Source organism: Spermophilus citellus (genome assembly GCF_964194105.1).
Source record: "Spermophilus citellus genome assembly, chromosome: 5".
Classification (NCBI taxonomy): domain Eukaryota; kingdom Metazoa; phylum Chordata; class Mammalia; order Rodentia; family Sciuridae; genus Spermophilus; species Spermophilus citellus.
In genome coordinates, this window is record NC_138186.1 from 47,544,099 (window position 1) to 47,569,162 (window position 25,064).

The following is a 25,064-nucleotide window of genomic DNA, read 5'->3' on the forward strand; positions in this document are numbered from 1 at the left end:
GGGCCGACACCCTCCTAAGGATTAAATGTTAAGAATTGTCTTTATTTAAGTCCTTGACTAGACCAGTTATTCCTCCAGTCCCCCCCTCCCCTCCCGCTGCCTAGCTTGCTTCTCACCCTGCTCTGCCCCTTGGACCCACCATCCTTCTGGCTGAGTGCTTCAGATCCTTACAACAATCACCCAGTTTATTACCAAACCCAAAGTTTATTGAGAACAACAAAAAACCCAGTTGGCATAGAGGCCATATTTCAATTCATCAAACTTCAGCTGAGGATGGGAGATGGGGGTGCCCAGCCCTGAAGTCATGCTCCCAGGGAGGAACCAGCTCTGGGAGAGGGGCCATCAGACCTCCAGGGCCTGGCTGAAGTCTCTGGTTAAGGAATGTGTGAAGGGGAGTCGGCAGGAAAGGTGGCAGTGCCCCAGGTTTGGGCTGTGGGCAGCAGGTGGCAGAAGCAGCTGCTGAGCTGATGGCAATTGGGGCAGGGGAGAAACAAGGGTGTGGTCCATTTTCAGGAGTTGACAGGGGGCAAGGAGCCAAGCTCGGGCAGCAGCTCAGGGTGGGGATCCAGGCGGGCCAGGCGGCTCTGCTCTAGGGCGATGGCCTCGGCTGAGTGCTTACACTTCTCAGAGCCACACTGGCAGGTGAAATATTTGCTTTTGATGTCCCAGAAGCGGTCACCGTAATCAAACCTGTCAGAGGAGCACAGATGCTTGTATAATCTGGACTCGGGCACCCAGAGCCTTACTCTAAAGACTCTGAGGATGCCACTTCCCATGAAGGATTCAGGTCCCCAGCCCCATTTTGCCAGATACATTCTAAATCTTTTTAAGTTCTATGGACTTGCAGCTTTAGCACTGCCTTGGAACTGGTTAGAAATGTAGGCTCCTGGGGCCCCTCCCAAATCTAGTGAATCAGAATCTTGCTGATGCTCAGGACAGTTTTAACAAGCCCCCCAGTGCCAGGCACAGTGGAGCACACCTATAATCCTAGCAGCCCAGGAGACTGAAGCAGGAGGATTGAAAGTTCAAAGCAATTCAGCAAGGCCCTAAGCAACTTAGTGAGACCCCATCTCAAAAATAAAAAATAAAATAAGGGCTGGGGATGTGGCTCAGAGGTTAAGCTCAGGGTTCAATCCCTGGTACCAAACAAACAAATAAAAACCACAAGCAAGCTCTCTAGGGGACACTTTGTATGATAAAGTCTGAGAAGCTCCCTTCAATCCCTGCCTGATCCCCAACATTCCTGGCAGAGCCCAGAGATGCCTCACCCTAGCTCTTCCCCGGTCCGGATGTCTCGGGAACTGAAGAAGGCGATGCGTGGGAATCGCAGGTCTTGGTGAAGCATGAAGACCCGGACAGGGATGATGTTGGGGTCACATAGGTGGTTGATAAAGCGGCTGATGTTGCCATAGTAACGGGCATCAATGCAGTATACCTCTCCATCCTGAGGGGAAGGACATCACTCTTCATATCCATCCCCACCTTGCCTGCCCGGTCATCCCCTCTGCATTGACCATTCAGTCCTTCCTTCCCAGGTTTCCCTTTCCTAGGGGGCTCCAGAAACCTAGCCACTAGGAGCAGGGCTTTTAGAAGCTGCCTGCCTACCTTGTTGTCTAAATCGAAGAGGTAAGAATCATCCTCTCTCACATCAGCCTCAGCGTCAGAGATCAGTTCCCCAACATACCTGTTGCACAGGAAACAGTGATTCTAAAGGTGAGCAGGGCGGTCTCTCCTTACAACCTCACAGAATCCTCTTCTTTCATTCCTCAGATTCCCCATTACTATCTTTGGACCTCACAGATCAACACCGCTGGGGCTGTGGTGGGTGACCCAAGGCACAGCAGGTACACAGAGAAGCACACATTGCCTGGGACGGGTAGTGGGCAGTCCCCGGCTCTGGGGTGGGTGTTAAGAAGAGGAAGGGGGATATAGATAGGTATGTGAGGGCACAACCCAAGATACAATTCTGCCAGTTGGGGTCCCCACTGGAGAGCTGGAACAATAGGCAGGTAGGAGGGAAATCCCAGAAGCCTGTGGGCCCCAGAAGACCTGGAGAAACAGTGGTGGGAGGTGAGAAAAGGGCTAGAGCCTAGAGAGTGTGGAGACAGAGCTGGGCCTCTGTGGCTAAGGGCATTAGCACCCAGGGACAGCAGGCTCAGATGGGGAAGTTTATCTGGGTTTAGACACTGGGAGGTTTGTGTCCTAGAACCACAGGGCAGGTGGTGGGCGATGCAGGGCTGTGTGACAGAAGAGGGACTGGGCTGCAGGAAGAGAAGAAGCAATGAGGAACTTTGGGAGTGGCTTGGGGGTGAGAATGCCCACATTTGGACAGCAGGAGGAAATGGTAGATAGCAATTTTGGATGGGCTGGGCAGAGGTGAGGGCAGCATCACGGGATCAGGTAGTCTAATAGGAATGGGCAAATGCCAGAATAAGGACTGGGACACATATTGGGGGGAAGAGTGCAGCAGAATGACTGTGAGGTGGCTTCGGCTGCAGCAGAAGGTGAGGGTAAGAGCAGATTTTGGCAGGGACAGGCAGTGAGCAGATGGTGGGGGAGGATGGTCCAGGAGGAAGGGGAAGGGGCTACTTGTTTGAGAATTTGACAGAAGACATAATGGAGAGAAGCTCAATGGTCCCTTGAATAGGCAAACAAGGGTTCCCCCTACCAGGCCAAAGGAATAAGTTTGAGGGCCAGGGTATAGGGAGCCAGCTGGTAGAAGGCAGAGAAAGAAGCCATGGAGATAAACAGGCCCTTAAGTAGGTGGCAGGCTGCTGTTATCACTTCCATTTTACAGATAAGAAAATTAAAGCTCAGAGAGATTAAGCAACTTGCCCAAGGACATACAGAGACAGGGCAGGGAGAAGATGTGTGAGGTATGGAAATACACTGAGGTGGAGGGAAGGGAAAACAGGACAGTAGGGATGGATGGCCCTGCAGTGTGGGCAGAGTGGAGGTAGGCTCCGTCCTTAGCTGTGGGGTGGAGGTCAAAGATGGCTGGCTGAAGTGGGCAGAAGAGATGTGATCCATCAGGGAGGAGGGCAGAGGGAGGCTTGGAGTCAGAAGTGACTGTGCCCCACAGGTGCCAAGGTACCCCCAGCTGACTCACTCGCAGATAAAGGTCCCCTGGGGGATGGTCTGCAGGGCGCGAACACCCCAGCCCATCTTGGCTGTTCGGTAGAGCTGCAGTCGTACCCTAGGGGTGGGAGAGAGGGAGATACTAGGTGCAAGGACCTGGAAAAGCCCCAGGAGAGGAGATGGGGCAGTGAGTGGTAGGTGAGACCGGGTGATGGGGGCTGCAGGGGTATTACTTGATGCCGCTCTGCACCACTCGGTTCTTGCAGTTTCTCCAGCAGGAGCAGGCTTGGTTACACTCAAAGATCAGGGGGGGCTCGATCTTGTTAAATTCCTGGAGCAACCGCCCATCCTGGGGAGTAGACCCGAGGCGAGAACAGTGGTTTTTGTGTGGGACCCATCTTAGCTGCCCAAGACCCCCAACAAACACTACATAGAAAAACCCACTGCTGATCTCAACCCAGAGGCAGGGAGGTGTCGAGCAGGCCGCAGCATTGCTGAGGTCAGAGACCAGGAAACACAGGCATCACCCTTGATTTGCATATACCTAGGCAGAGGCCCAGATCTGCCCTGGAAGTGTCCCAGGAATCCTCAGCCTTGCCCTGCCCTCTCTATCACTTCCCTGACAGGTTGGGTGAAGAACAAGATCCCAGGGAATTGGTGCTATCAGCCAGCTCCTCTGGAACAATGGCAGAGCGTCTGGGTCCAGGTGAGGGGTATGTACCTTGTCATACCAGCAGCGGATGCTGAGCTGGCCGCATAGGCAGTTAGAACTGGAGCAGTCATCCACACACGTGCAGTGCTGGGGTGGGAGGCAGAAGGTCAACTTAACCCCGGATCGGCAATGGCCCAGCTCCCAGTGCTGTCTGCACCCCAGCACTGTTCTTTCTCTGGGACCCCATGTTTTAGGACAATGGTTTGTGATGGTCTCAGGTTGAGAGAAAATTAAGATATTACTAATAGGGGTGTCCCCAAAGCCACCATGAACTCCTATTTATGATACCTTCATGTAACCTAGAAAAGCACCCTACTTGCCCAACTGTACTTGGTGGCTCTGGTGGCTCTGTGGTGGACCCAGGGCTCTCACTTACCTGTAGATGGGTTATGTTGCGGTCAATGTTCATGGTAGATGTCTCACAGTTCTCTGAGATGTACTTATAATCCTCGGGGCAGGGCTCCCCATCCACACCATTAACACAGGGAATGGGCACATTCTCGTAGCCCCGTGCTACATCCCTGCAGAAGTGGGAGAGACAGGATAAGGACCAGGGGTGAAGAGCTCCCATAGATGCAAGAGGGGTAAAGAGGTTCCTTATGCATGGGGAAGGGGAGGTTCTGGGAGTAAGGATGCCAGATACAATCCAAGATACTCAGTTAAACTAGAATTTCAGATTAACAGGAATAACACTTTAGTATAATTTAGTCCCAAATATTTCATGGCACATTCTTTTTTTTTATATCAGGGATTGAACCCAGGGGTATGTAACCACTGAGCCATATCCCCAGACCCTTTTAATATTTTATTTAGAGACAGGGTCTCACTGAGTTGCTTAGGGCCTTGCTAAACTGCTGAGCTGAGGCTGGCTTTGAACTTGTGATCCCCTTGCCTCAGCCTCCTGAGCCACTGAGATTACAAGTGTGCGCCACCATGCCCAGCTGGGACATTCTCATGCTAAAAAAAAAAAAAAAAAAAGTATGCTACCTGGATTATAGGAGCTGCCCAGCTCCCATCTGAAATTCTAATCCAATCAGATTTTTTTTTTCTCTTTCTATTTGCTGTATTTGTCAACCCTAACAAGAGACCAACTAGAGTGAATATAAGGCTCGATGGGGGATGGGGAGGATTTGGGGGATGTTATAAGGGTGTAATGGGGCCTGGGAGAGGGCACACTGGTTGTTCAGGGTGCAGAGGGACTTAAGCTCACCGACAGATGATCTTCTCAGTGCGAATAGCCCGGTTTCCCACTCCAAGTCGGAGCTTGCGGTTGAGCTGGAGTGCAAACCACACGTCAGAGCGCTCAGGGGTCAGGTCCCATGCTGTGTCCCCCTCCTTGTTCCTCAGCTCAGGGTTGGCGCCACGTGACAGAAACAACCTAGGGAGGGAAAGGGAGCCTATGCATGGTATCCCTAGCTGTTGGAGGAGGGGCAGGAGTGTCAGGGGCCTGGGGTGGGCAGGTTCTCACAGCACGCAGTCGTGATAGCTCTCCCGAGCTGCAATGTGCAGGGGTGTGTCCCCATGGTAGTTGACAGCATGGAGGTCACAACGAGCATTCAGGAGAACCTCAGCGATGGCAGCACTGCCGGTGAAGGAAGCCCAGTGCAGGCAGATGTTTTCCTCCTATGGGTGAAAGAAAAGATGTGGTATGGGAGGCTGAATCCCTGAATGCAGCCTCCAATTTGCTCAGGGGCTTGAGGGTGTACCTGCTCCTGCCTTCTCCCAACCCTGACCAAATCCTTACTCACATTGTCAGTGAGAGTGACATCAGCTCCTCGTGTCAGCAGCATTCGGATCACATCAATGTGCTTGTGTTCTGCAGCCCAGATGATAGGCGTCCACCCGCCACTATCCTGTGGGTGAGAGGGAGTAAGAAGCGGGCCACTGTCCCTGCTCACCAGAGTACATATGGTCAAGAACACAAACTAAGAGGCCAGTCTGTGAATCCCAGCTCTACCCACAAGCTTGGAGAACATGGACAAGTCTCTTATCATGTGTGGGCCTCCTTGTCTATAAAATGGAATTAACAGTGCCTGTTGCCTAAGGCTGCAGAGAATTAAGTGATTTTTCTCCCTCAAAAACACACTATTAGCTGGGTGTGGTGGTGCATGCCTATAATCCCAGCAATTTGAGCGGCTGAGGCAGGATTTAGAATTCAAAGCCAGCCTTAGCAATGGCGAAGTGCTAAGCAACTCAGGCCTTGTCTCTAAATAAAATACAAAATAGGGCTGGGTATGTGGCTCCGTGGTTGAGTACCCTTGAGTTCAATCCCCAGTACCCCTCGAAAACAAACAAAAACATGCAATTTCAAGCTGGCCATGGAGGTGCATGCCTGTAATCCCCAGTGGTTTGGGAGGCTGAGGCAGGAAGACTGTGAGTTCAAAGCAAGCTTCCCCAATTTAACTTAGCCTCTAAGCAACTCAGTGAGACCCTATTTCTAAATAAAATACAAAAGGGAAGGGGATGTGGCCTGGTGGTTAAGTGTGTCCTGGATTCAATCCATGATACAAGCCCCCCCCCCAAAAAAAAACCCATCCACACTATTTCCTAGATCTGCCCATTACAAAGTCTTAGAAGTTGTGACAATTCAGCAGCAATAAACACCCCTAGGAAAACAGATTGTAATTACTACAAATTATTTCCCATGTAAAAAACAAAAGAATTTTTAGAGAAATTGAGTCTGGACAGGAAATGTGCTGAGAGGCCAAAAAGCTCTCAAAGGCTATGGGCCACATCAGAGAACATAGGAGCCTACTTCAAAGGGCTTTTCCTGGACAAAGCTGAAACATTTAGAGATGAACCCAGAGGGGCTGGGCAGGGTGTGCAGCCCAGGCTGCTGACCTGGGCGTTGACGTCCACCTGTCCTGTGCTGAGCAGCAGGCTGACCATCTCCAAGTTCCCAATTTTGGCAGCATGGTGGAGGCAGGTGGAACCATCCTCCTCCTGAGGGAGACATGGGCAGATAAGTCCTCTGGTTGGCACTCTGAGCCCAACCCTGGCTCCTAGAGGCCACTCCTTGCTGCTGCACCTTGCTGTAGACACAGCCACCACGCTGCACCATGTAGCGTGCCACCTCCAGGTGGTTGTTCACCACGGCTTCCATCAGCGGTGTCCGCTGCTGCTTGTCCACTGCATTAATGTTAGCTCCAGCCTGCGAGGAGGTGTAGTAGGGCTGGCACCATGCAAGGCTGGGCAGGGGAAGGGGTCCAAGACCTGGTCAATGAGGCAGAGGGCTGGGCTCTGCTAACCTGCAGCAGCACATGGCAGATCTCCACGGAGCCCTTCTGGGCGGCTGCGTGCAAGGGCGTGCGCTTGCTCTGCTGGTCACTCTGGAAGTTGGGGTCTAGGTTGTCCACTGCATGGAGAGCCCGCCATACCAGAAGAGGGAGGAACAAGTGGTAAGCAAGCTAGGAGGCAATGGTACCTCCTGTAGGAAGGCTCCTTAAGGCCCCCTGCTGGGCATCCTGTGTTTGCCTCTGTCAGGGCACTCAGCAGAGAGCCAGAGTTCCCTCAGGCTGGCCCTGCCCCTTGGTACTGCTGCACAATGGGTAAGGTACTTTGCTTCTGTGCCTTGATACTGGGAAGGTTTGAGTTAACATGTATAAACACGCAAAAGAGAACTTAGCACCCATGTCCCCACTTTCCTGGGTTATGGTCCTTCCCCAACCATGCTAAGTCCTTCAGGGTAAGGACTGAGCTTTGTGGCTGTCCTCCTGGCCCTGAGCCCAGGGCCTGATATAAAGGCGGTGTTCAGTGAGTAAGTGGCACACTCACATAGCATCAGGATCACCTTCTGCAACTCCCCCTGCTTCACTGACAGGTACAATTGCCGGGGGTGGAATCGGAGCTTCTTCCGCCTGCCGGAAGGAGGAGGGGGACAAGGTGGGTTGCTTAGAATTCAACATCAGCTGCAGTACCTGCTCCTCTGGTCCCAGCCCTGGCTGTCCTCAGAGTTAACACCCACTCACCTCTCTGATTCCTGGATGACCAGAGCCTTCTCCAGGGCCTCACGACCTGGCCCTGGTGGCAGTCCCACTGCCGAGAGACACCCCCCATTGGGCAGGGTCAGGGAAGGCCCTGAGCTGTCGATGGTGTCAGCCAGGGGATCACAGGGTGGGCGTCGGGGCTCCCCATGCCCTCGCATCCGGGCACTGTGAGAGGAGGTTTTAATGTCTAAGGGGCAGGAGGGATGGGGTAGGGAACAGGCAGAGGGAAGAGGGAGGCCAGTACCTGGGCTGGGAAGTATCAGCTCTTCCTGGGGCATCTTGGGCCAGGGGTGGGGGTGCAGGGGCTGCAGTACCAGCTGGTGGGGTTCCCCCATCACCCCGGGGGATAGTCACCTCCTGGGCCTCAGAAGCGTCTTCCCCACAGTGGGGACAGAAGACCATCCCATTGAGCTGGGACACACAGGCCTTGTGGAAGCGGTGGGCCACACGGAAATCTGGGTGGCATTCTAGGAAGGTACCCTGGGGCAGGCAGAGGACACAGTCAGGCTCCGAGAGCCCTCTCCCATGGGGCAGGCTGCCTGTCTGCACCACCGGTCACTCACCGCCGTACAGAAGTAGCCGCAGCCTGGGCAGCAGTGGTGTTTGACCATGCGGGCACGGTGGGTCTCACAGAGCACCATTAGTGCCACACGACTAGATGGCCTCATGGTCTCCCGCTTGAGGATGGCAGCATTGCAGCCAGACAACTGGGGTAGTGAAGATGGGTGAGAACAAAAGGTGAGTCTGGGGTTTGTTGCTGGCTCTCCAAGGACCTCTCCCACCAGCCCATGGGCCCACCTCTCCATCTATACTCTCGGTGGCCATGCACTTGTGCCCTGCTCGCTCACTGATTCGGTCAATCTTAGGTGCCTCCATGCGACAGCTGCAGAGGGGCAGCTCCTCAAAGCCTCGCTCAGTCTCCAGTGAAGATGTGTCATTGGACACCCCTTGGACAGAGGAAAAAGGAAGCTGAGGGAGGCCCTGTCCCTCACCCACTTTGAGGGTTCTCTCTTACCCACCCTACCTCTCCCTCCTTGCTCCAGAACCCCAAAGTCTGCCATGGATACCCCAGCGCTGGCAGGGGACCCCCCTCCTCCCCGTCCCTCCAGCCCTGTGGGCGCCCCCTAGTGGCTCCTTGTCCGGGCAATTGGCAATTACCAGCGTGGTTGGGGGACAGAGTCCCCTCGCTGGGCAGCTCCAGGGACCCCAGAGGGACCTCCATGTACTCACTGGGGCCTGAGGAGCCCACACCATTCACTCCTGACACAGAGACAGAGAGAGTGAGAGTGCGAGCTCACAGTGCCTGGACGTGTGGGTACATGCAGGTATACATGCATGAGCGTGTGCGTACGTGCGTGCTCTCTGGGGACGGGAGGGGGGCTGGAGGAGGGGATCCAAAGCAGAGGAGCCCCCTCACCTCGTGGCTCCTTGGCCCGGGCTGGCTCCCGCTTCCGACGTTTCCGAGATGGCTTCACCCACGGGCTGTCCTTCCGCCATTTCTTTTTGGCCTTGCGCCGGCCACTGGAGCCACTCTGTGAAGGAGGAAGGGTTAGGGGATCTGGCCCCAACCTTACACCCTGCTCCTCTGGCCCCACAGGCCTCCATTCCACATCTACTCTTACCCTGTCTGACTGATTGCCTGATTCCTCATCTTCCTCCTCTTCCTCTTCTTCTTCCTCCTCCTCCTCTTCTTCTTCCTCTTCTTCCTCCTCTTCTTCCTCCTCTTCACTCAGTTGTTCAGCCAGAGCTTCAACTTCAGACTGAGAGAGAAAAGTGGGGCTGGGGAAACATTGACCTCCAGGTCCTAGCCCTCCCCTGGGGAGAACTGGGCAGAGGTAGAACCCCAGGACTAAAGATGATACGGTAGGGTAAAGAAAAACACCACTATCACCGCATTACTCAAGATGGCTCCTTGGAAAAGGCAAATGTAGGCAGAAGAGAAGGGAAAGGGCTGGATAAAGATGGGAACATGGAATACTATACAGAAGGTAAAGGGTGCCATAGTTGCAAGTAAAAATGTAGTGTGAATTCTGGCAACATAATAGGAAATACAAAAAGGGAATTTCAGGAAACAAATACCATGTGATACTGCTTTTATGAAATTGGTACAACTGGTACAACTGTTAATGGCTGCTGAAAATTGGTACAATTGCTAATGGCTGCTGAAAACACTAGATGAAGAGTTAATCAATGTATAACTAATTAAAACAAATAAAAAAATTAAAAAAGTTAATGAGGTGCTCTATAATGAAGGAGTCAGGTTGACATCACCTGAACCTGCCACTGGTCAATGATAACGTCACTAATGTGAGGAAACAGGAAGAACCTGGGTGCACTATCAAAAGTCTTCTTACCAAAAAAAAAAAAAAAAAAAAAAAAAGTACAATCATGCTTCTAGAACTATCAGCTTAATCTGTTCACACAAAATAATAAGCCACTCCAAGTGTGAGGAATTCTGCTGGACAACTGATCTAGTTTCAACAAATAAATAGTGAAAAAATGAGGAACACAGCCAGATGTGGTGGAACATGTCTATAATCCTAGTTACTCAGGAGGCTGAGGCAGGAGGATTCCAAGATTGAGGCCAGCCTCAGCAACTTAGTGAGGCCCTGTCTCAAATAAAAAAAAAATAAAAAGGGCTGGGGATATAGCTGAATGGTAAAGGGCCCCTGGGTTCAATCCCCAGTACCAACATAAATAACAGTAAATAAATAACAGATGAGGAAATCTGTATCAAAAGAAATCTAAGACAAATGTCAATCAAATCAACATGTGGTCTACATTTGGATCTTGCCAAAAGCCCACTTTGAAACAACCAAATAAACTCAAACACTGACAGGATGTCTAATGGTGTTAAGATATTACTGCTAAGTTTTTTGGGGTGTGAAAATAGTAATTTTGTAATGTTAAAAAAATAAAAAGAGACTCTATACTTAGAGATACATGTGGAAACATTTCTACATGAAACAATATGATGCCTGAGACTTACTTTGAAACAATCCAGCCAGTGTGTGTATTGGGAGAGGTATAGATGAGCAGCTGTGTGTTGATAGCCACTGGAGTTGATGATGGGGGTTCCCTATTCTCCACTTTGTATATACTTGAAAGTTTCCATGATAAAATGTTAAATAAAAAGCAAAACCACATATAAACATGTGAGATAAAACTGAATAAAGAGCTAGAGAATAAGTAAACCACCAACAAACCACAAAATGGGATGTTAAAGCTGAAGTACAGGATGGGGGGGCATCTTGGTGGAGAGAGCAAGGGATAAAATGGGTTGGAGGAACACATTGGAAACAGAGGGAGATAGCATGGGGTCATGGATTAGCAGGTGTTGAGAAGATAAAAAGAAAGAAAAGGGGGAACAGGAAAAGACTGGAGAGCGAGCCCCGGACCAGGGGACTCCCTGGCTGCAGAGGGCAGGCTGCTCTGGCTCACCTTGCTGTCAGAGTCTACGCGCTCATCCACAGAGTAGGAGTCATAGTAGAGACTGAAGTCGTCGCCTACCACTGTCTCCCACTCCTCCAGGGACCTGGGGTTCCCCTTCTCCAGGGTCACTTCTCCTGAACCCCGGGCAGAACCCAATTCCTCTGACTAGAAAAAGATCAAAAAACTTGAGGCTACAGGCATCTTCCATCAATCCCCCACTTCTCTTTTCCCTCCTTTTTTTCTTTGCAGTGCTGGGGATCGAACTCAGGGCCTTGTGCATGCTAGGCAAGTGCTCTACCACTGAGCTACATTCCAACCCTTCACCCCCATTTCTCTTGAGGACAGGCTATAGCCCCAATTTCTAGGATCCTTTGGAACAGCCCCCCAGATGGAGAGACCCTGCTCCCTCCCTCTAGCTCACCAGGCCATTTCCAGAGTTCAGCTTCCTTCTTTTGGCCACATCTGTAATGAGAAAAAGAGTAAAACCTGTACTGTACACCCCAGGGATGGGCCACATCAAATCACGGAGGTGGGGGGGGGGTCAGGAAGGGCACTGACCTGAAGTCACCTTCCCCAGAGAGTGCACGTCATCACTCATACGAAAATGTTGTACTTCAGGAGGCCGTTTCTCGGGGACTGGGGGCTGGGGCGAGAGGAAACAGGCTTAGGATTGGAGTGAACCTGCAGTTTTGCCTGAGTTAGCTTGGAGCTCAAGTTCAGTGGGGCATGGTGAACCACTCCTCCAAAATTAAGCTCCAGAAACCAATAAGTGGCAAAAACAAGAACTGCTGTTTTCCAAGAGGAGGTGTGTGAAAACACAAACTCAGGAGGTTAAAAGGTCTCTGCCCACCTACAGTCACAGCAGCAGTATCCATAATAACTAAGATGTGAAAGCAACACAGGTGTCCATTTTTTGGGGGGTGGGGGTGCCAGGGATTAAACTCAAGGACACTCAAACACTTAGCTACATCCCCAGACCTTTTTTTGTATTTTTTTATTTAGAAACAGGGTCTCACTGTGTTGCTTAGCGCCTCGCTTTTGCTGAAGCTGGCTTTGAACTTGCGCTTCTCCTGCCTCAGCCTCCTAAGCCAATAGGATTATAGGCATGTACCACCAGGCCTGGCCTCAGGTGTCCACCGAATGATAAATGGACAAAGTAAAATGTGGTTCACAAAGTCAGCCTTCTGTATCTTCAAGTTCCACAAACTGAAGCCAAAAGATATTTAAAAAAAAATTTGCCTATACCGGACATGCAGTTTTTTTTTGTCATTACATTATAATGTAATAACTATTTATGAAGCACTTAAGTTGTACTAAAAATAACCCAGAGCTGACTTAAAGGATGATATGTGTACCTTAGAAGCAAATACTAAATTGTTTTATGTAAAGGACCTAAGCATTCAGGGACTTTTGCATCAATAAGGGGGCTTGGAATAAATCCCCCTTGGGATATCGAGGGATAATATGTATGAACAATGGAATATTATTCAGTCTTAAAAAGGGAGGAAATTCTGACACATATGACAACATGGAGGAATCTTGGAAACATTATGCTAAATGAAATGAGCCAGTCACAAAAAGAAAAATACTGAATAAGTGTACGGTATAAGGTAGTTAAGAGACACTCTTAGAATAGTGATTGCCAAGGGCTGGGGGAGGAGGGAATGGGGAGTTATTGTTTAATGGACATGTAGTTTTAAGTTTTACAGGGTAAAAAGGGTTATGAAGATTGATGGTTACACATTATGAATATTAACACCATTAAATTGTCCACTTAAAATGGATTATAAGGCAATTTTTATGTTATTTTTGGAATTCCGGGAGTCCTTAACCTTGTCATAGCCAGGCATGGGGCACACACCTATAATCACAACTACTCAAGAGGCGGAAGCAGGAGGATCACAAGTTTGAGACCAGCCTGGGCAATTTAGCAAGCCTCTGTCTCAAAATTTAAAAAATGGATAGGCATATAGCTCTGAGCTAGAATGTTATTGGGTTTAATCTTGAGTAACACAAAAACAAACAAGACCACCCCCCCCCAAAAAAATAATACCCCCAATCCAAAAAGCCCACCTTGTTGTAAATCTTCTAGGATTTGGGGACCCTTTTCACTTTCCTCTTCTGACATTTCTGTGGCCCTCATCTCCTTCTCAGGATAGATTCCCAGTAAAGACTTTATAAATAAACAGAGCTTGTGTATGTATGTATGTATGTGTATGTGTTTGTGTGTGTGGGGGTATAGAACAGGCAGTTCCAAGAAGGGATGAAAAATTTCCTGCAGGACTTGCTTTCAAGTAGAAAAGTAGAGAGGTTGGAACTTCCTTTACATAGTCATTATCATAAAAAGTAACTAGGATATAAACTATATAAATAAATCTTCAACATGCCTCTTTTCTATTCTTACCACCCTTCCCCCAAGAATACAAACTCCAGGAAGAGAGAATCAGTCAGATTAAGCCCAGCCCAACCTAATATTTAACACATAGCAGCCCTTTGGTAAATCTGTGAAAACCCGAAGGGGCCTGAAGCTAAACTATATTAACAACAAGAACAACAACAACAAAAAAAACCAAAACACACCTCTACCATGGATAACCTCATTTCCTCCCACTTCCACTCCATCCCCTCATCCTTACCTGTCCATTTCCTGGTTTGGACATGGTTTTCCTGGCCCGGTGTACCTTGGGCTGTCCCTCTGGGCTGGTGGTGGCTGGAGGGGGTTCAGGCCCTGCTGCTGCAGTTCCCTGGGCCCCTGGCATACTCAGTAGCCTCATAGCCAAGCTCTGGACTGATGGGGGCGATTTCCCTGCCCCTGTCATTGACATTTTGGCCCGACTGGGACAAGCACCTCCCTTGCTGGGGGATGAGGGGAATGACTTTGTGGCATGGCCTAGAAAAAGAGACAGGGAGATAGGCAGAGGCAAGATAAGAAGGCAGCAGAGTCATAGAACCCCACCCTCACTCCCTGACTCTCCTTCCTCTCACCCAGCAGAATTCGGCCCCCATCTCCCTCCAGGTTCTCGGGTTCATCCCCAATGAGTGGTGTAGCTCCTACAGGGGTGTCAGCCCCCTCATCACCAACAGTAACAGTGACAGAGGCCGGAGATGAGGGGCCAGCAGGTTCCAGGGAGTCGGTGTTGGCCTTGGGCAGGGTGTCCTCACTATGAGAGGTGTCCCCCAAAGAGCCATGAACTGTAGGGAAGAGAAAAAGTTCAGGGCTGAGGACTCTGGGGATCCTCTGTCAGTAAAGTGAAGGGCTAATTGGGCCCTTTTCCACCCCACTCACCTCTTTCGGTGGCTCCTCTAGGCTCCTTCTCCAGCAGCAGTGCCCCCATCTCAGCGGGGGCCTCCCCCTGGGAGGGGAGACAAGGGACAGGGGGGCTGGTCAGCCCGGTAGGGTGTTGGGGGGCCCAGGACGCCTGGGCCCTGGGAAGAGAGAGTAGGCTCCGGGGCCTACCTCTTCCTCTATGGGGGCCCCCTCTTCCTCGGCCTCGGCTGCCCGGAGGGGCCGCACGACCCCTCCCCCGGGCCCGCATCAGCCCCCGCCCTCTCGGTAGACCCCGCATCTCTGGGGCCGAGAGGAGAGGAGGGGGAGGGGGCGGGGCCTCAGCGCCCCGGCCCCGCCCCCTCCTCCCGGCTGCACGCGCCGCTCCCCCTTTGTCCCCCAGGCCGCGGGGACCCCGGGCACCAACCCCTCCAGCGCCCGCTGCCCCCCAGCCCGGTGGACGGCCCCTCGTGCCCCTCGCGCGTGCTCCCGGAGCCCCGGCGCCCGCCGCCCACTCAGGGGCAGCCGGCGGCTGCACGCGCGCCTCCGTGCCCACTCCCCCCACCTCCCACCCCCTGGTCCCCTCATCCGCCCCCGGTGTTGGCCCCCTGGATTGCTGCAAGTCCCGCCCGGGCCCCCCGGCCCCGTTGCACCCCCGGAGCATTGCACGGGCGCGCGCTTCCCCCGGGCGCGCGCGCGGGCATGCACCCGCCTCTCCCCCTCCCCTTCCGCACCTCGGCGGCTGCCGCCGCTGCAGCTCCCGCCGCCGCCGCCATCGCCGCTTGCGCGGGGGGCCGAGCCGGCGCGCGGCCGCCCCGGGTCACGTGGGCGAGGGAGGGGGGGCGAGGAGGAGGCTTAAAGGAGCCGCTACGAGCATTCTAGCCATTTTCCCCTGAGAGCGGCCTCGGAGATGGCAGTGGCTGTCCTAAACTGGGGACTGCGGGTCTGAATTCCTGTCTTTCCCAGCCTCAGCTCTGCAGAGAACTAAGGGTGAGGCAAGTCTGGATCCAGGTGTGGCTTCTCTATCCTCACTTGTAAAAGCAGAGTGTCTGTCCCTCCTGGCTTTCGGATTCTCTTGTGCTTCTCCTGACTCTGATTGCTTTTCTGTATTTTCTAGTTCTGGGCGACCTGATAGAAGGCTCGGCCTCATTTGGTCCTCGCCTGTCTATCGAGCAAGAAGGGAGCGTTAGGGACATGCGGAGGACACCTATACTATTGGCTGGCTCTAGCAGGCTGCTTCATGCCCCTTGGAGCGGCGTTCCCTTTTGAAAACCTGGGGCTAAATGTCTCTTCTGCTTATGCCAGGCGTGTTCCGCCACCATATGCGCTAGAGATCCAGGTAAACCCGGCGGCCCGAGAGAGTGACTACTGTAAGTAATCATTTTTCCTAAAGAATAGAGGCACTCCGTGGGTCATAGCTTAACTGACAGTTTATGTATGAATTGCACACATCAAGATACACAACTCTGATTTAGAGTGCCATCCCGGAAGGCATTACATCTTAGTCAAAGTTTGGAAATAAATGTATGGTTTCAAACAGTATTTGACACAGGCAGGTAGTTAAGGTATGGGGTATCTGAGGCCAATTCCAGGCCTTCTGGGAACTGTAGTTCTCTGGTTAAGAACTTTCCAGAGCTTTCTGGGAAATGTAGTTTTCCCCACATCCTATGCAAGTTTAGTGGGTTTTTAGTTTTCCCCAAGACATGAACCATTTCCCCCAGACAAAAATGCCAAAACACAGATGTGTATTTGCAATTTCAGTGGGTATAGCCACCTGCAGCCCATTATTGGTACTGATACCAAATCCAGCAGGTCGGGGAACAACTTGTGTATCACTACAGATGACAGTCACTTGTGCTATGAGGTATCTGGCTATAAGTTGAGGTTGCAGAACTGGAGGAGTGTATCTTCCTGGCCAGAGGTGCTCATTTGTCACAATCTATGTCCTGTGTAAAACTGGGATCCTTTGGGCATGGGACCTGTGTGAATTTGTGACTTTTGGTTACTGAGCACACAACATCAAAGAGAGAGGCTGTCTAGGGTGGACAGTTATATACACGCAGTTGCCAGAGTATAAAGAAAAAAAAATTTATTTCGTGGAAAACAAAGCAGAAAAACTAAAACCCCAACTCCAGAAAAAATCCTAAAAAATACGTTTTTTCTTAAAAAATACTGTATGTCTCTACTCCTCTTCCTCCCCGCTAACAGCCCTCCTTGTGTCCTTTTCCTATGTGCCCTGCCCCCCACCCCCTCCACTATTCGTTGTTCTTGCTATTGTACCCCCACTTCCCAATATCTACCCAGGATGCTCACCTTAGTTTTTTTACCTGGCACCTTACTTTGTTCTTCAATTTTGGTGAGCCTTGTACCCACAGTCCCATTTCCCCAGCATGCAAGAACTGTCTCCCCCGTTCCTTTTCTGGATTCAGTAACCGTTTCCCCTTACCACTCCCTCTCCCAAGATCTATTCTAAACAGGAGCAAGTAAATTGCCTCCTGCCAAATACCCTCCCAATTCCCACCCACCCACCCCTACCTCAACGAATGTTGGAACCTTCTCCTGGGCAGCCTTAGCCAGGAAAAAACATTTTCCAGTCTTTGCTTTTCCTTATTGTATAGGACCCTTCCCCTCCCTCCACATATCCATGCACCTCTACAAGAAGAAATCTTTCTTTGGGACCCTATATTCCCTTGGTGTTGTCAAAGAACCCTGTCCCCAGCTCCATCCTTTTCTTCTGCTGACAGGCAGGGTCTTCTTTCCAAGGAATCTCCTCCCTCCCTCCCTAGGGATGTGTCTGCCCCAGATTCCCCACCCCCCAATTCTCCTGGGCGTAAAACCCCTCTTCCCACCCAGCCCAGGGACCCCAGCCTCCTGGCCTCCACGCTGGCTCCGCTAGTTAGCGGATGAGGACGTTGATCTCAGCCACGCTGGCCTCCAGCACGTTCTCCGCAGTGGTCTTGCCGTGCTGTTCCTTGAGGTGCCGCCTAATGGCAGGCTTGTGGGCAAAGCGCACATCGCAGTAGGAGCAGCGATAGGGCCGCGCTCCCGAGTGCAGATTGAGGTGGTCGTGCAGTGTAGACTTCTGTGTGAAGCACTTGCCGCAGATGCCGCACGAGTGCGACTTGACGCCACGGTGCACGTTCATGTGGCGGTTGAGGTTGCTGCTGTGGTTGAACTGCTTGCCGCAGCGCGGGCACATGAAGATGAAGTGCTGCGCACGCATGTGGAAGACCAGCTTCTCCACGCCCTGGAACACTTCCGGGCACTTGGTGCACTTGATGTTCTTCAAGGGGTTTCCACCTGAGAAACCCCCTGGCAAGGGACCCCGGCTGCCCCCTGCCCCAAGGCTGCCCCCCGCCCCCCGGGCAGCCATGGCCACCGCTGCCGCTTCCACTAGGCCTGAGGTGGCCCCCACACTGGCCCGGCCTCCTGGGATCAACAGCAGGCCCTCCCCTTCTGCGTCCTCCGACAGGCTGTAGCAGGCTTTCACCACACCTTGTGGTGGGGCTACAGTGCTGGGGGCCACGCTACTCTGGGCCAACTCCCCAAGGTGGCTGCTTACAGAGCTCCCAATACCCAGACCCCCTCCCAGGCCTCCAGGGGGTTTGAGCCGGTGCGCCACCTCGAGGGCAGACTCCACCTTGACGATGCAGATGTCTGACACGTCCTCATCTTCGTCCTCATCCTCCTCTTCGGCCTTCAGCTCCAGGTCTTCATCAAGAGGGAACTCCAGCTTCACTGGCCGCAGGAGCGGAGGGGGTAGAGGAGGTGGGGGTGGGGGCTTAGGGGCTGGCTTTGGGGTCCTGGCTGGAGGGAGGAGGGACTTGGTGGCACTGACACTGCTCACGAGGCTAGCCTCACTGACCCCATCCTCTTTAAGGCCTATTTTGGGCTCAATAAACTGGCTGAGGGCGTTCCGGCATTTCTCCACCACGTGCTCCATTTGTAGGTAGGAGGCAGCCGTTAGGTAGTTGACGATGTCCCTGACTGCGAACTCGAGGGCACCAGTGTAGCAGGAAAGGAGCAGATCGGCTACGATGCGTGCACTGTGCATCAAGGAGACCTGCAGCTCAGAGCTGGGATTCAGTAAGAACTGGTCTCGTAGGAATGGCGAGCAGGCAGCCAGGATGACCTTGTGGCCACGGAACTTGAGGCTGTCGGCCACAATGGTCACGTCGCAGAACCGCTCCTCTGCGCGGAGCTGGTTCATGTTCCGTAGCGTAGCAGCCTCGTGGCCCGGCAGCTGGAAGCGCAGGACTTCCACCCCAGAGGCCATTGTGGCGGGAGTGGGCAACCCTGGTTGGGAAGGAAACCGGTCAGAGACAAAGGTCTCTGGCTCTCCGAAGCCAGGGGTCCAGGCCTCTCGCTCCCATTCTTGCTCGGCACCCCCAGCATCCAATCTCCCAGTCTTCAAGCCTTTTCCTCAGTTTCCCCGAACCCCCGGGAGGCGCTGGCCCTGGGAGAGGAGGGAGGCGTGGTTCCTGGGGGCGGGGCAGCGGTCCACACCCCCAGACCGGCGGCCCGCGACCCAGGGGCTAGCCCACGCGCCCAAGGGGAAGGAGGAAGAAAGGGGGACAGAATCCTGGGGCTCTGGACTCTAGGGTGACCAGGGTTGCACGCTCTTCTCACCCCGCCCCCTTTATCCGTTGCTTCCTTCCCTCTATCCCCCTTTACACGTCCTTCCCCGCCGCCTGCACGCGTCGTGCACGCCCCCCTCCCACGCTCAGAGCTCCGTGGCACGCCCCCCCCACCAGCCCACGACCCTGAGTGCACGCGTCTCTCACCTGGCCGAGTTCCGCGCGCTGTTTTTTTTCCCCCCTATTTCCCCCACCCCCCCGGGGCCGGCAGCGCCCCCCACACACACGGGCAGGGCCTGGGCAGCGCGCAGGCGCGGGGGGTGAACGGGGCGCGCGCGCGGGGCCGGCTCCGCGTGGGCGTAAGGGGGGAGGGGCGGGGGCAGCTCGTGCCGTGTGTTCCAGGCCCCGCGCTCGGCGGCGTCGGCGAGGACTCAGGGAGGAGGAAGAGGGGAGGGAATTAAAGGAGCAGGATCCCCCCCTTCCCGACCCCCCTTTCTCCACTGGCACCCCCACGCGGTTAAAGGGCCGGACAGCCGTGCCTCCCCTTTGGCCAGGATTATTTGTCCGCCAGAGCGGAAATACGTTCCACACCCCCCTCTTTTCTTGCTCCCCCTCCTCTCTGCCTCTGGGGCCCGCGGCCCATCTGCGCGTGCGTGCCAAGTGCCGCGCAGAGGCCCGCTTGTTCGGGCCCGCCCCCCGCTCCCGGCGGCCCGCGCTCGCTCCGCGCCCCCGCGCGCCCCTCCTGCTCCGCGCCCCCCCAGAGCGCGCGCTTGTGTCCCGGCTCTTCCTGGGCGGCTCTGCCACCTGCTCCCTAGGGGTGGTACACTCCCGTCCAGCTGTGCAGAGTGAGGCCCCGGGTACAGCTACAACTCCTCCCAGAGGTTCAGGCCAGCCCACGGCTATCAGTGCTTTTGGGTCGCTGTTGCCCTGTGTGCATCATGAGTATGTGCATAGTTCTCCCAATCACACTTCCAGACTTTTCCAAGTCTTCTGAAGCTAGTAATCATCTCAGCCTTCCTGGCCTAAAAGATGATTTCATTTCCCACAAAGCCAGATAATCCAGTACTCTCAGCTTTTCCCCATTTCAGGTCACAGATCACACCCGTCCTCCCCTCCATTTTCATAACTGAAATTATCTCCGTGCTGTCGACGACCTTGCCCAGTTCACCTTTACTATATAGGCAACCATAGAGGACTAATTCTTCTAATTATGCTATTATTTATATTAGTATGAATCTACTGTCGTTCCTCTGCACGAGTTCCTCCGATCCTTAGCCTCTTCTCCAGATGCTCCACTGCCTTAAACAAAACCTCCTCTCAGTTCTGCAGCTGGCCTTCTCTTTCTTTGGCACAGCTTCACCATCAGCACATTTTGTTCCTTTATTTAATTGTAGACGGACACAATATCTTTATTTTTATATTTATTTTTTTGTGGTGCTGAGGACTGAGCCCACGACCTCACGCGTGTGAGGCAAGCGCTCTACCACTGAGCTACAACCCCGTTTGTTTAAATATTTTTTAGTTGTCAGTGGACCTTTATTTTATTTATATGTGATGTCCAGAATCGAACGCAGTGCCTTACACATGCTAAGCTAGCAGTCTACCACTGAGCTACAACTCCAGCCCCCACCGTCAACACTTATCAGTGCTTTGAAAGCTGTCCTCAACCTCCCCTCTTTCTTATATCCACAATACCTACACTCACTTTCTCAACTAACTCCATGTGAAGACTTCTTACCAATTGCATTTATTACATCATCCAGGAGTTTAGCCGGCGGCCAGCACAGGCTTCATAGGTGAAGGGAGAAATCCAAAGGGAGTTTGAATTACCTTTAAACCAGCTCCAGGACTGCTTCTGTACCCCCAGCCTCAAGCTACCTATTAGAGTAGCGAGGTTTACTGAAGAGGCTAGCAAGAGAGAGAACACGACAGGGAGTGGACTTTTATTGGGTAACAAAAATTCTGGGGAAAATCCCTTCCAATGAAGATTAAGGGGGCCAGTGTCCCAAGGTCACGTGAGACCATTGGGTTTTCAGGGGTTGTGGTCAGGCACGCCTTTACACAGACAAGCCCTCGACCTGAGAGGGGTGGGGAAAGTTCTGGACACAAAGATGTGTCTAAGGGCCTCTCGCCTCTCGCCCAGCCAGGGAGGTAACTCACGTTGCCTCCCACATAGGAGAGAAGCACATTTTCCTTACAACTTAATTCTGATGTTTTTACATAAAGTACTCAATATGTGGTTTCCCCATGAGATGGTAAACTTCTTGATTATGAAAATTATGTTGTGAGTTATGTTTTGCAAATAAAAGTCATGCAATAAATGACTGGCTGTTGAAGTCATTCCTCTTCAGCTCAGCCAGCATCCACCCAAAGAAAGTTTATTCTTGATTTAAACTGCACACCCAAATTTAAGGGATGCTGTTTGAAGGTGTAGGCAGTGTTCAGATAATGTCTTGGCTTTTTGCCCTTTAAAATTCTCTGCCTTTTATGCCCCTGCCCAGTTCTCTCTATTCTAAAATAACCCCTTTGCAGAAATCTTATTTGTAGTCAGGTTAGTGGATTAAAGGAAGAACATATGCTTATAAACCTTGGCTCAAAGCCATATTCCACTCTGTACTATACAAGGGCTCTGGGCAAGTTACTTTATGCTCTCACAGTATCTTTATTTTTGAACTGAAGGTCCTAATTGCTCACAGGGCCAATGTAAAGTTTAAGTAAGCCTGGCATACAGTAGGTGCTGAATCAACAGTAGCTCTTTTCCGCTTTGCTACTTGGGAAACAGACTAACATTTTCTTTTTTGTGGTACTAGGGATTAAACCCAGGGCCTCAGGCACTTTAGCCAAGTTCTCTACCATTGCACTATATTCCAAGTCACCTCCCCTGCCTTTTTTTTTTTTTTTTTTTTGAGACATGGTCTGTCACTGGATTGGGTCCAAGGAGCTACCCTGGAAGGGGAAAAGGGAACCTCAAGTGAGCCCTGGCAGGTTCTTGACAGAAAGGAACTTCAGGACAAGTTAAAAAAGGCATAAGCAAAGACTTATTAAGAAAGTAAGAGGATTTATTTAGGACAACACACAATAGAGCAGGCTACACAGTCAAAGGGAGAGGGAGTCAAAAACAAAAGGAAGAGAGTGTGGACGCTTGAGATTGAGATGTGTTTTGGGGTTTTAGGCTTCTTATTTTCCTTCTACTCTATACCCCCCCCCCCACTAGGGAACTGAACCCAGAGGCGCTTTACCACAGAGCTATATCCCAGATCTTTTTATTTTTTCTTTTAAGACAGTATCTCATCAAATTGCTCAGTCTGGCTTTGAACTTGTCATCCTTCTACTTCAGCCTTTTGAGTTACTGGGAATACAGACCTGCTACTGTGCCCTGGTGGGGGCTGCTTCTTTTAAACTTTGTAAATAATGAGAATGGGAAGCATGCAGTGGCAGTGTCAGCCTAATGAACACGGTTCTCCTTCCTTCCTTCCTTCCTTCCTTCCTTCCTTCCTTCCTTCCTTCCTTCCTTCCTTCTCCCCCTCCCTCCTCCTCCTCCTCCCCCCCTCCCTCCTCCTCCTCCCCCCCTCCCTCCTCCTCCTCCCCCCCCTCCTCCTCCCCCCTCCTCCTCCTCCCCCCCCCTCCTCCTCCTCCTCCCCCTCCCCCTCAACCTCAACAATTTAGCAAGGCCCTAAGCAACTTAGTGTGACCTTGCCTTGGGAAAAATAAAAGGACTGGGGATGTGGCTCAGTGTTTAAAAAGCACCTTGGATCCAACCCCCAGTACACCCTGTCCCTCCATCCCCCCAAAAATATGCCAGCATGCCATTCTCCAAGTAGCCCACAGATTGCACCCTTGGGGTGACACATGTACCTGCTCACCACTCAGGGGCCTGGAATCCCCCGCTGTGCCTTTTCTGTCAGCCTCTCCCTACTTCCTCCTTCCCTATAGAGCAAGGCTGCCTGAGCCCTTTTCCCCACCAAGGGTCTTTCCTACCTTGTCTGCTCTTCTGAGAGTCGGGATTTACCACACTCCGATCTTATCTCTTGGTAGATGGCTATGCCTTCTCACTGAGCCTCCTTCAGCCCCCCTCTAATACTCATTTTTATTAAATTGCCCAGTTAAACCCAATTATCTTTGTAGCTGAGAAGTGACATCCTCCTTACAATAATATGTAGGTAATGAACATATGTATTTTTTTAGTGGAGCTGGGGATCGAACCCAGGACCTTGTGCATACTAAGCACATGCTCTACCACTGAGCTGCATCCCCAGCCTCCCCTTTCTTGACTACTTCTCAGATTCAGAGCTTGCTGAAAATCAGTCATTCCTACATCTCACTCCCAACTTTGCTCCATATCCCCATTACTGGTTCTGACTTTAGGTCTATAAACCCAGACAAGTATTTGCTGTATTTTTTATTTTTAATTCTTTGTCAATCTCAGCCCCTCTCTGCTGAGTCACATCTTACCTCCCCCTTGCCAGCTCAGCACTCTCCCCTCACACTCATCCTCCCTCCTAAAAATAGTGTGAGTAGACTGTACCCAAAGAAGAATGTATCAAATCAGCATGCAGAGGGAAAGGTGAATGGGGTACCTGACCCCAGTTTAAGAACTAAATTCCCAGGACCTTAGAGTGCCTTTGCAAAGACACCCCCCCACAAACAGGTGTCTTTGCTTCTGAATTTCTTACATAGACTTCCTTTGCTCATGGCCACAGCTTCACTCTCTATGTGCGCTGCAGGTGTTCCCAAACAGTATACTGTGCAGTGTTGCCCATTTGGTGTGTAGGCATGGATATCCCTGTAGTGCCAGAGGAATGTCCCAAGGCTACATGAACTTGGGTAGATTTAAGGGGATCGTTCTCAGATCTAACACTTCCCGTTGGATGTGGAGGGCCCCGAGAGAGAGATCCCTGTGAAGCTGGCACAGGTATCCCCTCCTCTTCCCCCACTCAGGCTTCCTTACCACGGAAAGAAGGCCCAAGACAGAATTTAGGAGGGTGGCAACATCCAGGGCACCAAAGGGGACAGTTTGAAAAATCTGTGTTAGTTTTGAGAAAGTGAATGCCTTTGTTATCAGGGAATAGGTACTTTCATTCTGTTTCCTTTCTACAAGTTGAAGGAGGATTCGTTATTATTATTTTTTAACTATTTTGGTTAAACAAAATTTCACAGAACATAAAATGAACCCTTTTTAAATGAACAATTCAGGCTGGGGTTGTGGCTCAGCGTAGAGCGCTCGCCTAGCATGTGCGAGACCCTGGGTTTGATCCTCAGCACCACATAAAAATAAATAAATAAAGGTATTGTGTCCCAGTACAAAAAAATATATAAAAAAAATAACTAAACAATTCAGTGATATTTAGTACAGTCCCAGTATTGCATGACCATCACCGCTATTTAGTTCCTAAACATTTCCATCATCCCAAAAGGATACCCTGTTCCTATTAAGCTGCAGCTCCCTATTCCCCTTCTTTCCCCAGGCCCTGGCAACCACCAATATATGTTCTGTCCCTGTGCATTTACCTATCCTGGACATTTAATATAAATGAAATCATAGAATATGGAGCTTTTTGTGTCTAGCTTTTTTCACTTGGCATGTTTTGGAGATGCATTTATCATGACTTTATTCCTTTTTAAAGGTTGGATAATATTCCATTGTGTGGATATGCCATAATTTGTTTTATTTATCTGTTGATGGACATTTAAGCTGTTTCTAGATGGTGTTGTTATGAGTATGTGTACACATGTATTTGTTTATCTGCAATTTGTATCTTATCAGTGTAGTTGCTGGATTATATGGTAACTGTGTTTATTTTATTTATTTATTTATTTTTGTGTGCTAAGAATTGAACCCAGGGCCTCAGTTCATGCTAGGTGTATGTTCTACCACTGAGCTGCATCCCCAATCCTTCTTTAATTATTATTATTATTATTATTATTTTGGATACTGGGGATTGAACTCAGGGGCACTCACTCACTGAGCTACATCCCAGCCCTATTTTGTATTTTATTTAAAGACAGGGTATTTT

At 51.4% G+C, this 25,064-nt stretch overlaps 2 protein-coding genes across 6 annotated transcripts; both read right to left on the reverse strand.

Moving 5' to 3' along the window:
- Positions 1 to 185: 185 nt before the first annotated feature.
- Positions 186 to 15,282, reverse strand: EHMT2 (euchromatic histone lysine methyltransferase 2). Of its 5 annotated transcripts, XM_081294089.1 has the most exons (28): positions 15,208 to 15,282; positions 14,495 to 14,561; positions 14,194 to 14,400; positions 13,845 to 14,098; positions 11,767 to 11,851; positions 11,630 to 11,670; positions 11,218 to 11,373; positions 9,399 to 9,536; positions 9,194 to 9,308; positions 8,935 to 9,036; positions 8,575 to 8,723; positions 8,340 to 8,483; positions 8,021 to 8,256; positions 7,759 to 7,941; positions 7,565 to 7,647; positions 7,039 to 7,145; positions 6,819 to 6,941; positions 6,632 to 6,733; positions 5,539 to 5,643; positions 5,259 to 5,413; positions 5,001 to 5,168; positions 4,167 to 4,311; positions 3,800 to 3,877; positions 3,312 to 3,427; positions 3,110 to 3,196; positions 1,606 to 1,684; positions 1,269 to 1,444; positions 186 to 690 (listed from the first exon to the last, which is right to left on the reverse strand). In XM_081294089.1, exons 1-28 carry the CDS (start codon positions 15,247 to 15,249, stop codon positions 510 to 512), a joined length of 3,624 nt encoding a protein of 1,207 aa, XP_081150215.1. In that variant the 5' UTR covers positions 15,250 to 15,282; the 3' UTR covers positions 186 to 509. The 5 variants fall into 5 exon arrangements, 4 of the variants coding, with proteins under 4 accessions (XP_081150215.1, XP_081150214.1, XP_081150212.1 ...); XM_081294088.1 differs by lacking the exon at positions 8,935 to 9,036 and having other exon boundaries at positions 15,208 to 15,278; XM_081294086.1 differs by lacking the exon at positions 15,208 to 15,282 and having other exon boundaries at positions 14,495 to 15,144.
- Positions 15,283 to 17,038: 1,756 nt separating this feature from the next.
- On the reverse strand, positions 17,039 to 19,544 carry ZBTB12 (zinc finger and BTB domain containing 12). The gene is made up of 2 exons (XM_081294138.1): positions 19,258 to 19,544; positions 17,039 to 18,769 (listed from the first exon to the last, which is right to left on the reverse strand). The coding sequence occupies exon 2, from the start codon at positions 18,747 to 18,749 to the stop codon at positions 17,370 to 17,372; it is 1,380 nt and encodes a 459-aa protein (XP_081150264.1). The 5' UTR covers positions 18,750 to 18,769; positions 19,258 to 19,544; the 3' UTR covers positions 17,039 to 17,369.
- Positions 19,545 to 25,064: the final 5,520 nt, after the last annotated feature.